At 41.6% G+C, this 16187-nt stretch overlaps 1 protein-coding gene across 1 annotated transcript; it reads left to right on the forward strand.

Moving 5' to 3' along the window:
- Positions 1–6410: 6410 nt before the first annotated feature.
- LOC149450094 (olfactory receptor 5A2-like) lies at positions 6411–7349 on the forward strand. The gene has a single exon (XM_089692384.1). The coding sequence runs from the start codon at positions 6411–6413 to the stop codon at positions 7347–7349; it is 939 nt and encodes a 312-aa protein (XP_089548510.1).
- Positions 7350–16187: the final 8838 nt, after the last annotated feature.

Genomic DNA, 16187 nt, shown 5'->3' on the forward strand with positions numbered 1-16187 from the left:
CCAATAGTACCTTAGTGTCTTAGCTTAAATAGGGAAGGTACATCCATACCTGTGATGGGCCCAACCCAATTATTTTCCAAATTTACCAAACCTCTACCTCCTTCGAAGACCCTGCTACCCCAGCCAGCTGCTATGACAAGCACTCAGAACAAATTCCAAAGAGCACCATGGTCAACACATAACAACAAGCACAATACCGAAAAAAAAACAAAGAGAAAAATGGCAAAAGAAGAAACCAACAAAGATATGGGCCAACCTACCCATAAACTTAGGGAGGGGGGGCAGGAGAGCTTGTTCCTCACTGTCCAGTCGCCTCTCCAACTGACCATGAGGCAAAGGTCACCACCCCTTCAACTCCAGCTTGATCCAAGCCTGTCCACCCTCCCCCACCACTTCTCTCTCCAATCAGGTAAGCTCCCGCAACTTTAGACAAATTGTAATATTAGCCCTTCACTTGACACATCCTACTGCAAACCTAGTCATGTCGGTCTTTTACTTAAGCTTTGCCTCCAGCTCCAGACCTTCCTCTTGACGCACCTAAATTTGTCGCTTGGCGTGTTTAGTACTTTGTTAATTCAGTTCAATGGCCAGAATAAACTATTATTCTGTCCAATTAAATTAACCGCTGAGCTTTTGACGTGTTTACAAGTGTCAAGTATATATTTTTTTTTCTGCGAAAATGTTGCTGCTAGGGGGAAAGGCAAAAAGCCCAGTGTGAAAAAGGCCTTACAGGCATTCAGTGTTGCTGTAAATGCAGCACTATGCCAGCTTATATTGCCATGCACATCAGGCATTTAGATCTACATGCCAAGCGCAGTATTTACAGGCATAAAAAAAAAAAACACATCAAAGCTACATTTTGAGAAGAGCTTACAAATATTTATGCATGTGTCTGCGTGTGAGCATAAATGTATTCCAATGGCCAGAATAGATTGATATTCTGGACAGTAGAATGCAGAAAAAATTCAGCATTTTGGGGGCATCAAACATAAATTCATACACCTGAATGAATGGCATTTGATTTGCCATAGAACTGTTCATCATAAATTATTGATATAAGATAACTGTTTTCAATATTTATTTATCTTTTGCTGCATCTCAGTGCTTTTGATCTCCAGCAGCCTCTTTGCAACCACTCCTTTCTCCATGCTCTCCAAAGTTTCCTGCTGGCAACAAGATGTAAAAGCCGCTATATATTAAACATGTAATTAGGTAGGTCAGTGTACACTCACAAGGACTTTCACCTCTGATGTTTTTTTTACATCAGGAGTAAGTAATTGATAATGAAGGATCCAGGGGCGGAGCTTCTATGGACCCCAAGAAGTCAGAGGCTCCAATACTATAGGAAGTATTCATTTTCTGAGAGATGAGCAGCACTGATAAATCTGCTTAGGCGGCACAAAGCGATGCTCTAGATGAAGCTACTGAGAGTGATATTTTAGAGCTTGCATACATGTAATAAGTTGACCATATCAAATATACAGGGTCTCTTAATCACTTGCCTACCGGGCACTTTTACTCCCTACCTGTCTAAGCCAATTTTCAGTTTTCTATGCTGTTGCACTTTGAATGGCAATTGCGCGGTCATGCAACACTGTACCCAAACAAAATTGTTATATTTTTAAAAAAACAGAGCTTTCTTTTGGTGGTATTTAATCACCACTTGGGTTTTTTTTTTTTGCTAAACAAACTAAAAAATCTGAAAATTTGGAAAAAAAAAGTTTTTTCTTAGTTTCTGTTATACAATTTTGTAAACGTTTTCCGTCACTGATGTGTGCTAATGAGGCTGCAGTGATGGGCACTGATAGGCTGCATTGAAGGCATCCCTGGTGGGCATTGACAGGCATCACTGATGGACACTGAAAGGTAGCACTCATATATGGCACTGGCAGGCGGTACTGATGGGTGGAAACAACAAAGAACACAGCACCTCTAAATTTAAACAGTGTGACACATTTTAATAAGAAGGTAAGTTTTACAACTCACATCTGAACAGTAAATACAGGCTCATAGGGATGTAGTGTAGTACGTCTGTCGCCAGATGTAAAAGGCTGTTCCAGAGAGGAGTGAACCCTGATTGGTCAGCAGGCGGCACTGCATCAAATAAGGCATGGATTGTGAAGCCTGGATGGTTATCCAATATGTCCGGAGCTAGTCATGTTGGGCATCTGACGTCATCGGGATGCAATGCATTTCTGAGCATGCACAGAACCAGTGTCGCCCGGCGCGCTATTTCATCAGGCCCGACACTGGTCCCGCTCATGCTAGAAATGCGGCGCATCCCAATGTGTCATTTGTTTCTTCTACTGCAGAGTTTGCTTCACTCCGTCGCGGCCTGCCCTAGTGCATACTGGATTGCCTTTGCCCATATTGGAACTTATACATTTATTTACAGATACATGGACTGCTGAATTATGCGCCTGTCATTCTCTTTATATAGGTACTAATGGGCTGCACTGCTTGGAACTGTTAGGCGGCACCGATTGATGGCAGTGACTGGCACTGGTAAGCGGCATCTCCTGTTTACATGTGATCACCTGTGATTGGACACAGCTGATCACATGATGGAGTCTTTACTGCAATCAGCGATCTGCTGTATCCCAGGAACACAACGCACCACCGATCGCCGCGGGGGCGCACATGGGCAGCTTGAGTGGGACATCCTCCCAGAATAAGAGAACCACCGCCCATCCATCATTTCCTTATATGGCGGGTGGGAGACGGGTAAAAGTGGCACTAAACTCTGGTTTAAAAAAATATATGTATTCTCAACTCAAAAAAGTAGCTTCTCAGCCTTCTCCAAAATCCTTTTTTTCATTCTGCTGTGATCTGACTTTTGGGCATGTACTAAAACATACACCAATGAAGGTCTCAAAATCTTAGCCACAGATCACCAACACGCTTCAGTTGATCTGTACAATTTTCATCACTGTGTGACAATTGAGGCAGCTACATTAACATAAAAAGAGCAGATATAATATACTAACAAACATGTATATAATATTGTAATAATCCATTACATTAATAGAGCAGAAACTCAATTTTTTTATGGCACAATTAGGGGACTTGGCAGCCCTTGACTCAGGGTTGATTCTCATGTCTCTGTATCAGGCAAACTTGCTTATATACAGTATATACTATATAGTAACTCTGTAGCTCACTGCAGTCTTAGGCCTCATGCACACAGGCTTATTAAAATGAATTGTATGTATTAAACATTAATTATATGTATGCTGGATCTTTTGGGGATTGGCTGTGGTACAGCATCTCTTAAGAGGTACCTCTTTCGCTAAGCAAAGGGACAAGGCCTCAGGGCAGTAATTGTTAGGGGGTAGTCTTTTCTTCAGCCGGCTAAGCGTTGAGGGCCTGGTAACCGTTGGTGCGCTTTAAGGCAGTCAATAAGGCCTGCAGGCAGTATTAGAGCTACAAGGTAGCTGGTAGGTAGCTCCTAATGGCTCAGTCTCTAGCTGTGGTAACAAATAGGTGCCACAAGGCCCTCTCACCAGACCCAGTGACACAGCAGCATTGATTCCTCTCCCCAGTCAGGAGTCTGCTCACTCCAGGTTACCCATGGCAATACTGGTAAGCAACACAGCAGGTCTGTACCCTGGCAGCGGCTATGTTCCTCCGCACACGGTTGATGCTCTGTACTCTCTGGTAGTTCCACACACAGCAGTGGACTTTCACTGGCACAGACACTCTTTCCCTCAGATAGCATCTTCCAACACATTCCCCTCACACACTCTGCCTGGATAGCACTGAACTGAGGGGAAAACTTTTTCCGGAACAATCTGGTTCTGTCCTCCTTACTGCTACAAAGCTTGGTGGGGGCTATAGTTCTTCCTTAATTATTTCCAGTGGGCAGCCTGTCTCTGGGGACTACATGTCCCATGATCCTCCTGTCCAGTCCTCTCTCTGTTTTACCAATCCCCCCCCTCCACTGTTGACAGGAGAAAGGGAGGAAAAGAGTCTACACACATAGTCCTCTCTTGTGGTTAACCCTCCAGAGATTTACCCCCCTTCCTGACCAGGCCATTTTTTGTGCATTATGGCACTGCGATACTTTAACTAACCATTGCACAGTCATGCAACACTGCATCCAAATGAAATTGATGTTCTTTTTTTCCCACAAATGGAGCTTTCTTTTGGTGGTATTTGATCGCCTCTGCATTTTTATTTTATTGCAATATAAACAAAAAAAGACTGACGATAGTAATGGCGGGGATCAGCAACTCATCGTGGGACTGTTTGCGGGCATTCTGACACTGGGAACTGACTAATTGCCACTGACATCCCCAGTGACACTAATACAGTGATCAGTGCTAATAAAAAGCACTGACACTGTACTAATGACATTGGGCAGGAAGGGGTTAACATCCAAGGCAATCAAAGGGTTAATTGTGCGATGTGTGTATTTTACTGTGTGCTATGCTTTACACTGTAAGCACACTGCTTTGTATAGCTCGGCTATGCAGAGCCTTAGAAAGCAGTGTGCTGGAGCTGACAGGGGAGAAATCTGTATTGTTCACATACAGGTCTCTCCCCGGTCAATGTACCTAGGGAATCACTGGCCGGGACCGACAGTTGAAGCCACCAATGGTAGGGCACTTGTGTTCCCCCTACCCGTAAAATACAAAATCATATATATATATATATATATATATATATACATAATTTTGCGCAGCCCTGCCGCCCTGTAGCAGTTGTTCTGATAGAGGGTGGTCGGGAAGCAGTTAAACCTTTCTAACCACTACTTCCAATAAGGAGGATGCTATCTTAGCCTTCATTTCATCTGCAGATACCATGGTGCTGAACATGTGATCAGCTTTGATACCAGCCACTTCATGGCTTCACAGTTCGGTTGAAACCACAGAAAACTGTGGCATGAATGTAAGTGTTTTGGGAAAATGTTAAATCGGTAGCCTTAGTTACACTTTCAATTGTAAATGTACAACTAATAAAAACCTTTTGTCTCTATGTGTCACAAAATTTTAAGGGTTTGCCAGTAGAATTACGTGCAGTAATGATGATAGCGATTGTTGTAAAAAGTAGTAAATTAAAATGTTCTCACTCTAGAACTCGGTTTATAGATTAGGTACTGCTCACTTTCCCTGCCTTAAGATCCAATTATCAAAACAAAGTCATACACCTACACATGATAACGCTGTTTTAACATCTACTACTAGCAAGGTGACATCATCACGTTGATGCATGCAAGCACCATAGTGCTTTCCTACACCCATAATGGGCGTGTAGTCACACAGTGAGGTTGATTGATTTAGGAGCCTATCTGCTCTGATAATGTGGTGCATGCCACTTCTTACAACTTCCTAGGCCATTATATTCGTGCAAGAAGCTTAGTTCATTCCCCAAATAGTGTGTGCTTGCATAAGGCAAGCCATAGATGATTAATTTTTTTTCCATGGGTTGCAGGAAAGAAAATCTGTTGATGGGGAATCCCTCCTGTGGTACTATTGTATTGGAGCGTTCCCTGCCACCTGAAAACAATGATTACTGCTAGCGGCTATAGCCATTACCTGTATGCAAAAAAAATCTAACAGGCTGGTTTGACTGTTGAGTTGATTGATGGAATTTAGGCTGGTCCCTGCTGAACCAGCCAAAGTTTGATTAATTTATGGCCATCTTTAGCTCATAGCACCTAATGTGGCTTCTCTGTGCTCTCTCCTTCCTCTGCCATCTACATGAGTAATTTTTTACAGTTTTTTCCAGACACCAGGCAATCTTTAGTGACAAACCACCCACCACCTCCTTGCACATGGCATATGATTGACAGCCTCAGCCATGCATGTTTTCCTATAGGACTGTGTAGAGGGGGGGTGTCTGTTCCCTCCACTCAGGTGTCAGATTACACCTGAGAAATGCCAGTTAAACTGTGTTCTTTAGAAGGCTGTGTAGGAGAGAAGGCTGAAGATAAACAGGTGCAGCTTTATGTCAGCGTTTATCATTTTAAATAAATTATTTTTATATGTTGCTTACCTGGAGATCCTGCCAGTACTTACTACCATTTCCTTTATTCCTGTATATTGCGCTTGCTAAGATGCCCATCTACAAATTTTTTTAAATTATCGACACTTCCCCCTGACACATCCTTACCGCTCTAACAATAAAGAACCTCCCATGTAGTTTAAGGTTAAAGAGCTTCTTGTCCAACTTCATTGAGTGGTTGCATGTCTAAGCGACCTGAGGCTGATAAGTTTTCTCCCTATGCTAGCAGCACTTCATGTTGCAGACTGAAAATTTTAGGCCACCGCCTCTCAAATTAGCAGAAGTACTTCAAAATTATTGTCTGTATATTACAATGTATCCTTGCTCATTCTTAGCAAATATTGTTATAGGTTTCTCTTATTTATGTTTCCTTCTTGCAATGAGTATACAAAGTAGTGCCTGAGATGGTGATGACCTACAACAGCAGTGATGGCATGGAAATCCTACTTCTTGGAATGACTGATACTCCAGGTGCCCAGGCACCAATGTTTCTCATATTTCTCATCATATATCTTCTCACTGTTTTGGGAAACCTCATTATTGTGACTGTTATTTGTATGAATCCAGAACTGCACAGTCCTATGTACTTTTTCATCTCCAATCTCTCATTCCTTGACCTAGCTTACTCTTCAGTTACTCAGCCCAAGCTGCTCTCCATCCTCATAACAGGCCCAAGTGCGATCTCTTTTCCTGGCTGCATTGCACAACTCTATGTATTTATGTCATTGGCCTGTACAGAATTTGTTTCATTAACAGCTATGGCTTATGATCGCTATGTTGCAATTTGTAAACCTTTACATTATTCAGTTCTAATGAAGAGAAGAGTCTGCTTACAGTTGGCCATTATATGTTGGGTGGTGGGATTCCTAGATCCACTAGCTCACACTGTGGTCATATCAAAGCTACCTTTTTGTAAACCACCTATCCTGAATCACTTTTACTGTGATCTGTCACTGTTGCTCAGTCTATCTTGTGATGATAAACTATTTATTGAAATTCTGACCTACGTAGTTGGCTCAGTGGTAGCTCTTCCGGCTTTTTTGCTGACACTAGTCTCCTATGTGTTCATTATATCTACCATTCTTAATATAAGTTCTTCTTCTGGCAGGCGAAAAACCTTCTCGACTTGTACATCTCATCTAACTGTAGTCACTCTGTTCTATGGCACTGTCCTAGTCATGCATATGAGGCCTTCATCTCATTATTTGCTTAAGCAAGACAAACCCTTGTCTGTGTTATACACTGCTGTTATCCCAATGATGAATCCTCTGATTTATAGTTTTAGAAATAAAGATGTAAAGAAAGCTCTAAGGAAGCTCACTAGTAAGAAAAAGTATATTTAAATGGATGTAAAAAACTCTGGAAGAATATCAGCTAATCTGCTTAAATTACTCATACTTTAAGACATAGGGGTTGATTTACTAAAGGCAACTAGACTGTGCACTTTGTAAAGTGCAGTTGCGCTCTGCAATAGTAGTTGCTCCAGAGTTTAGTAAATGAAGTAAAGGTTCACTTTGCAAAGAATTCCCAATCACTTGCAAGGATAATAGAAAAAACAGCATTTTTGCTTGCACATGATTGGATGAGGGAAGTCAGCAAAGCATATGCTCATTTACTAAGCTCTGGAGCAACTGCTCTTGCAAAGTGCACAGTTTATTTGCCTTTAGTATGTCAACCCCATAGTTTACGACAGACATCACCAAATGGCTGACTGTAGTCTGGATCCAAATGGAATCACTGTACAATCCCGACCACGGTGGTCACCACTTAGGAGATGGCTCTTTTCCCCACCCTCAACCGCAGAGTGGAGGACAGGAAGCTAAGCATCACTGGAGATAAGGCCGGAATGGGAAATTCCCAAGTTAACCGGCAGCTGATTTGTCACTGGGAGGTGCAGGCAACCATCTACAGCTTATTAATATGAACAGTTAGCTCCAGCAGCTCCTGGCCTCTGTCCAGTGCTACTGTGCCTCCCACCCTCTACTTTGCTGTGTGCCCTTGTGAAGTAGGGGACTTAAGGTCCTAGGACACGGCTGTGAAGGATAAGTGGGGTGATGTGAAGGACAAGACTTTTGTAGGGAGGTGAAGGGGCAGAGGAGGACACTTGTGTGGGGGGGATTGAAGGGGAGCAGAGGAGGACATGGATGTGGGAGCGAAGGGGGGCAGAGGAGGATTTTTTATGTGGGGAGGGAAGGGGGACAAAGGAGGACATTGATGTGGGGAGCGAAGGGGGGCAGAGGAGGATATTGATGTTGGGAGTGAAGGAGGACACTGATGTGGGGAGTGAAGGGGGACAGAGGAGGACATTGATATGGGGAGCGAAGGGGGGCAGAGGAGGACATTGATGTGGGGAGCGAAGGGGGGCAGAGAAGGATATTGATGTTGGGAGTGAAGGGGGGCACAGGAGGACACTGATGTGGGAAGTGAAGGGGGACAGAGGAGGACATTGATGTGGGGAGTGAAGGGGGGCAGTGGAAGACATTGATGTGGGGAGCGATGGGGGGCAGAGGAGGATATTGATGTGGGCAGTGAAGGGGAACAGAGGAGGACATTGATGTGGGGAGTGAAGGAGGGCTTAGGAGGACTCTACTGTAATGGAGTGAAGGGGGTAGAGGAGGACACTGATGAGGGGGGTAAATGGGGGCACAGAAGGACAGTACTGTGGGGGGAGGTAAATGAGAACAGAGGAGGACACTGATGTAAGGGGGGGGGCATTGATCTGAAGGGGGGTTGAGGACACTGCTGTGAAGGAAATGGGGGGTGATGTAAAGGGGGATTGTGATATGCGGGAGGGCTGAGGATACTGATGTAAGAATGGAATTGAGATATAAGAGGAGAGGGGGTTGTGATGTGAAGAATCTGAGTCCTCACACAAACTGACTGGACCTTCATGGATTTTAATACCCCTGGTTTAAGAGATGTAAAGGGTAACTTAATTGACGGCTTAATGATGGAGTAAAATGGAGCAGTGTAATATTTGAATAATAATCTTATACAGTACATGTCCCTGGTATACCAAATGCCCAATCAGTAGGTTTAAAGTCAGGGGAAAAAATGTGCATTTATTATTTTTTTCTGATGAGCCTGCAAAGCATTACATCAGTAGATCACAGGTGCAATGTCAGGCTCCTGCTGACACTACCTCCAGCTTACAAAGAAAAGAATTGTGCCAAAGATCTCAAACTATCCCTTGTATATATAAAACTGCTGTACTCATTATTATTGGATAAAAATAATAATAAAACATACAGTATATAAACACACTCATAAATGCAAAATTGTGCAATAATTCAAAAACATTTATAAACAAACCGGGTTAAATTGTCTTTTTAAAACGTAAACTCAAAATTGTGCAATCAGCTTAAAATGCAACATTAGTCAGAAAGTTCTGCTAGGTCACTTCATGCTGGCCTCTTTTGCAGGTATAGCTACAGTATGTAAAACATTAAAAAAAAGTGCCTATACTGTTCAAAATCCAGTAATACACTGCCTCATCATGCTCTACACATGCTCAGATACTCTCTATTTTTAGGCACTGTGCCAAATGTGCAGATACCAATCTGCTGACAGCCTAAAGATTTAATGCTGTTCAGGGGCTTTGGGCTTCAACAAAATGTCAGGCGGCAAGAAGAAACAGGAACAATGCTGGAGGCAACTTACAGTGCACACTAATTTTAGTAGCATAATTATTCAAGCGGAATGTATGTTCCTTGCTAAAGTACCGGTACATTATTTTTTATCAAGTTGTTATGGGTAAAAATGTGCTTTGATTCACTGTATATCACATAAACCCCCCATATCACCATAATCATATTGTGAATGACAATGTTCAATGTACTATATATAAGTGGCAAATTAAATAATGTTTATAATGTGTGAATGACACATCTTCAAAAGATGAGACTCTTCGGTACATTTAACCCATTCAGTGCTCCTCCAGCAGCACACCAAACTGCTTACCAAATTACTAGACCCCAAAATCACAAATGTCTAATAGCACTTAATGGTTTTCATACAATCCCTGCTGGGCGGCTGGATTAATCATTCCCCCACAAGAACAGCCTTTCCTGATCTCCAAAGATTAAAACTCAGCATGGAAAAGACACAGAACAGACCCCATAATGCAGTACAAATACCACTTTATTGAAGAAAGACAGGTATTTACAAACATAATAAAAAATAATCCAACATGTCTCAGAACCGCTACGCTCTCACCGGCAGGCGTGATGACATCAATGCTACACTCCACCCAGCTACCATACCTCCAGATGGGCAGATAGCAGGGGAGGACTGACCATTTGGAAACTCGGGCACTGCCCGAGGGCCCGGGGTTAGTAGGGGGCCCCATGAGATGCTCCTGGTACCTTTTGCATAGGCTTTTTTGAGTTTGGGCAAGGACACAGGGCCCCATGATCCCCTATTGCCCGGGGGCCCAATGAGTTGTCAGTCCGCCCCTGGCAGATAGTTACAAAGCTTGAGGAAGTATCAATGAACTACAAGATCACTCATGGTGCCCTTGGTTTAATGCAAAGTACAAGCTGTCTGCTACAGACAGAGACTTGTAGTTCATTTGTTCACAGATTTTTGTGAATGAATGAATGACGTGACTTTGTGGGCTGTTTTTGAAAAGTGACAGCTGGTGCAGAAGGGAGTGGAACCCCCACCTACTATCATGAGGGGTGCAGACCTGGAGAGTATTACACTTTACACACTAAATATAGGTACAACATGTAACATGCTCCAAAAAGCGAACCTATCCTCTAAAGTTCTGATCAGACAGATGTTCTGGTGCAATTACATACGTTATTTGCTTTACTGTAAATACAAAGGTTTAAACCTGTATGTAAGGTGGATCAAGGCATGGTGAGTGGCATTATGTAAAGTATCATATGCTGATGTGCAAACTAAAACAAACTGGACTATAGCAGGGTAGCTGATCAAAATGAGGGTTTTTCACTTAAGAACTGCTATACATCTGTTCAAAAATCTCAAGTTTGCATTTTCAAAATATTCTGAAAAAAATGTCTTGACAAATTCATCAACTGAGGTTAATTTACCAATGGTTCATGGATTTTTGTTTAAACATGATTGGTTTACTTAGATTGGAAGCCCCACAAGCAGGGCCCTCCTATTCCTTCTGTACTGAAATGTATTGTAATTGTACTGTCTCCCTTATATTGTAAAGCACTGTGAAAACTGTTGGCAATACATAAATCTGGTATAATAATAATAATTTAAATTCCCCCCTTATCCACTAAAGCATTTCTATGGTCAAAATGTAAAATCATATATCCATTTCCACATTGTATTTCAACTATTTCTATTCTACTCCTATTAATTTCATTGCAGACATCAAGGTTCCATGGGGTATGTATGTAGTACTACCCCCTTAGGTGTTGCTGAGTTTTGGGTCCCCCTACAGCTCTGCACAGCCAGGCAACATGCATTTTCTTCCACACAGTGCATTCAGAGTCAGTAAACAGTTCTTGTGCTTGGTTTTGTGATTTTATTAAAGGGGTTACTGACTTGGATGGGGTTTAGGGTGCATGGGATGCCCAAGAAAACTGCAAACTTGAGGATGTACTCCTTAGCAATTATGTACAGATGTTGACAAAATAGTCTCTCCTTTAAGAGCATTCCAGCTGTCTGGTGTACCTCCTCAGACCCCAGATGAATTCTCCTCTTCACCCAGCTTCACTGAGGGTATTCCCTTGGCAAGGGGGCCCAGAAACTGCCAAACTATCACAGCAGTCCTGTATGAGAAGCTACATGTATGTCTACTGCTGCTCAAGGTAGAGAGACTTCCAATCTCCAAGCACAAATCCTCCTGTAGGTGCTAGCCCAGCTCGTGTGCTGCTTACCCCATATAATGAATAAGCTCTGTCTTTAGCGTGAAATGTGTTTACATGCCAGTCCCCCACTGTATTTCCACTGTCTGTATTGGTCTTCTCTTGGTTCAGTAAAGTGGATTGTTTGGAGTGTAGCTGATTGGATGTCCTTTGTTCTCATGGATGAGAATCTAGTTGGGTTCTCCACCTGACTACACTCTCCCCTTATCCGGCCGAGGGGATGTAAGAGTACTCACACTGTCATTGGGTTGGTGGCTGCCTTTAGGCCTTTTGCTAGGCTGGTTCTTTTCCTGCTGCTCAGGATTGTCCTCCCTTGGATACTGTTGTACAGTGGAGAGCCTCTTCTCCAGCACCTGCCTGTAGGAAGCCCCCCCTCCCGGGCCCCTCCCAGCCTCTCACTCCATCTTCCACCCAACACTGCTCCATTCCACCCAGGCTCTCCTATACTTAAGGTTTGCCTTCGTCACCATGCCCAGCCTCCCACCAAGGGATTGGCCAAGGTTCCTCAAGTATGCAGATCCAGGTTTCCTCCCTTTCTGCACCCCTCCTTCAGAAAGCTCTTAGGTTTTTGAAGACTTGGGGAAGCTCCAGAAGCTCTGGCCTTTGGAACCTTGCTAGCCTGTCTTGAGGTGAACTCCTGCCTCACTGACAGGCTGACTCATCCCATACTGCTACTCAGCCTCTTCCTAGAAAAATAAAATAAACTGCTATTTAACTAACCTGGAGGGTGTTACATGTAGTTCTTAGAAATCAAAAGTAAACAGCCGAGGAGAAGCTGCAAAACATGCATGGAATCCAAGAAGCAGCACTCGCAACATGAAAGGAGATTTTCCATTTTCCAAATAAGTTTATATTGGATTGTTAAATATAATTATTGTTTGTATGACTATTACAATGCTGATGTTCTAAAATTAAAGTGTATGCTGTGACCATAGATGTTTTAAGTTCAATGAACATCCAGTTTGCTAAGTGAATAGTTTTTATTTCTTTGTTAAATCAACTCAAGTATTTTAAATATTAAACACATTTTCTGTGAATATCTCCTCTACAGATACTGTATATTATCTACATATTCTGTTATTATTCACTGATCATTACACAGTCTCATTCTAGGTTAGTATGCACACAATGACTATCATTTCCAATTTTTTGTAATTTTATTGGCAGCAAAAGTAAAAAAAAAATGATGCCATAGGAGCCAGGGGGTATCTGTGGGTTTTCAGACGTCAGAGGCTCCATAAACCCTAGCAAATGTTGATTTTCTGAGAGATGAGTAGCACTAGTAAATCTACCACAGCTTGCCATATACTATGTGGTTCCTGATGAACTGGCCCAAATTACCTCCTCTGGTGGCCCTGTGTCATGCACCTGGTTGGAGGCCGAAGTAATGAAAGGGCTTCCCTTGCAGCTAATCACCCCTGGAGGTGAAAACAGGAAAAGCAGGGCTCAAAGAAGGGCAGGCGCTGTTTAGGCTATAAAACTATATTCATTTATATATATTACACAAAATTGTTAATAAGCAGTGTGATAGATTTGCTTGTCCAAATCCAGATGTTAACGCATTTCACAATGGAATTGCTTCATCAGGACCAATGGGTATGAAGATGAAAGCTAAATGTGTTCTGCTTTCCTATCCAGTATTAGATATTGATGTGTTTTTTTTTAATCTTTGGGGACATTATTTTTGTTCCCAATATTTTAACTGTACTGTCTTTTAATGCAAACTACAATAAACTTATAAATGTTGTGGTGGTTTATGTAAGGATATATATTATTTATAAAGGGCGTGTCCCTTTCCCTTAGATGAAATATTACAGTGCCTCCAGCCGTTAAAATACGGCAAATATTTAGTAAACCAATAATTTGGACACCTTGACAATTTGATCACCACTTATTATTATACCTTGAATTCTTTTAGCCAATATGATTTCGTACCATACACACAAAATTTGCCTTATAATAGATAAATATAAAAATTTATTTATGTACAAAATTTATATATATATTAACACAAAACGCAAAAGACTGGTGATAAATGAATATTGGTACACACAATCAAAGATATAACCTACCAATGTAAGACACACTAATCAAGTTTCTAACTAATTACATCAATTACAATTTTTAAATGATATGATTATTTATTAAATTTATTAATAATTAATAATTTCGAATATCTCAAAGGTTATATTCTCGCACGCCGTGGCCATAGGATTGCAAGAAGTAAGCCCTTGATATGTGATACTCTGGTTATTAATATTCAATAAATTATGAAATATGGAAAAATTTATAATATGGCAATAAACAGTTTTTTTTAACAGTAACACAGTATCTGACTACAGATATCTAACTACCCAATATTGTTGTAATACACTAAGGTAATTTTATGATTCCACACAACAGAGAAAATAATTAATACAAAAATCAAATAAATATCTCACCACACCCGGAATTCAGACTAGGCAACTCTCCCGTGGATTTAGCTGGCAGTGGAACGCCTTTAGACTGATATATAGGCAAGTGATAGATTCAATAGGGGAGAATGTAGGAAGTTATAAGTTTAGAGGTTTAAAGTTTTAGGAAGTTTGAAAAGATGGAAGAGTAGTTATTTCAGCAGAGATCTTCTTCAGATGTCAGGTCTTTCCATGAGGTCTTTATGAGGGTTCCTCCTTTTTTCTTAAAGCACATGGGCTTTTATATCCACTAGTCCATTGTTCTAAGATACCTTCCCACCAGGCTTCCTGATTGGCTAGTTGAGAAATGTGTGTACATAAGCTATTTCTCACCTGCCCGCCAGGTGGCGGTCATGTATCACAGAACAATGTGAGTATTTGAGATGACTCATACCTTGGGTGGAATCTTCAGGTAATTTCAGGAATAAAATATACGGCTCTTTCCAGATATAGCAGTGATACCTATATTATTCTAAATAGGGACCATGGAATATAGGTGTATATTCGGTTATTCCTCCTTGAAGTACCATCCTGTTTGTTTCCTGATAAGACATGTAACTAATGCTAGTTTATAATACATCTTACTTCCCATCATCTCAATACTCAAGTTAGTGATATATAGTTCCCATTGCTGAGTATTTAGTGGTGTTTAAAGTCTATGACATCTTATTTATAATCTGTTTTTGTAATACATTTTTGTAATGATATACAGTGAACTTTTAGACTTAAATGTCCTGAATTTCACCCCTTTGTTTCAGAATCAACATTTTTCTCTGTGTAGGGAAAAAACTCTCTATTTGCATGGCCCTTGTATTGGGCTCATGGTAAACAATTGTTAATGCTTTCACCCTTGGTGAACAATAGTATATGGTAATAGTTTCAGAGGTCTGTTGGTTCATCACACTCTACAAGGTTTGGGTAAGCTCTCAGACAATCAGTTTGGTTCCTCTATTGTCATGTCCAGACCTTGTATATGTTTACCTGCTTATTGAAGTCTGAATAATGGTGTTTGATCACCCTTAGAACTTCAAAGTAGTATTGTCTCTAGGAGGAAAGAAAAACAATCCCTTCACCCATTCTCTCCAGTTCTTTAACTAGAATTCTTGGTGGTTCAACCAAGACAAAATTAACTCTTAACATCCGGTTATGCTGATCTGTTTGCCATATAATATTATGTCTTGATAAAAGTCATATTTTTGAGACATGATACAAAAGCCCACAACAAAATCCCCCTTTGTTTTTGGGGTATAGGCACGCGTAGAGGGGTGTCTGTATCGAAAAACATGAGTGGGACTTTTGGGTTAGAGTGATCGTTCGTCTTCTCTGGTGAAGGGAATGAAATTCAAAAAAAAAATTTCGATAATAAAATGGCAGCGGTCATGCTGGTTGTTCCTCAACTTGACTCGGCGTCTTTAGATGGACACTTCCGATGACGATCCTGGTCTTGTGATGAGGCCGGCCTGGCCTGGCACATCCACCTTGGGGTCCATGGGTCCTCCGCACGACAGGTCTCTTAGACGGTCTCCTAGGCGGGTCTTTCCCTCTGGACTGGCCCTTGGTGGCCTGGGACATCAGGTTATCGTCTCCGGGTCGATCTCTGGCATCTGGTCTTTCCCACAGGACATTATAGCTTCCTTCTAGGGTCCGGTCATTGACACCTCCGATCGCCGGTCTGGTCATAGTCTGGGCCTTCCTTTCTAAATTATTAAAATGAACAGTTTGAGTAATGGATATACATAAAATTATGTTACTGGATCCTGTAAGGCAAAAGATGAATTATATGTTTAAAGGAAATTTAATAATGATCTCAATATCTCCAGATAGGAATTGGTGGGTTCAGTCTTCCAACAACTGCAATTGAGACTTCGGCTGGCAAGCA

Source organism: Staurois parvus, unplaced genomic scaffold (assembly GCF_062004578.1).
Source record: "Staurois parvus isolate SC_StPar_1 unplaced genomic scaffold, SC_StPar_1.0 ptg000583l, whole genome shotgun sequence".
In the NCBI taxonomy this organism is placed as follows: Eukaryota; Metazoa; Chordata; class Amphibia; order Anura; family Ranidae; genus Staurois; species Staurois parvus.

Coding starts and splice junctions, on each gene's coding strand:
- LOC149450094 (XM_089692384.1), top strand. CDS start 6,411: ATGGTGATGACCTACAACAGCAGTGATGGCATGGAAATCCTACTTCTT.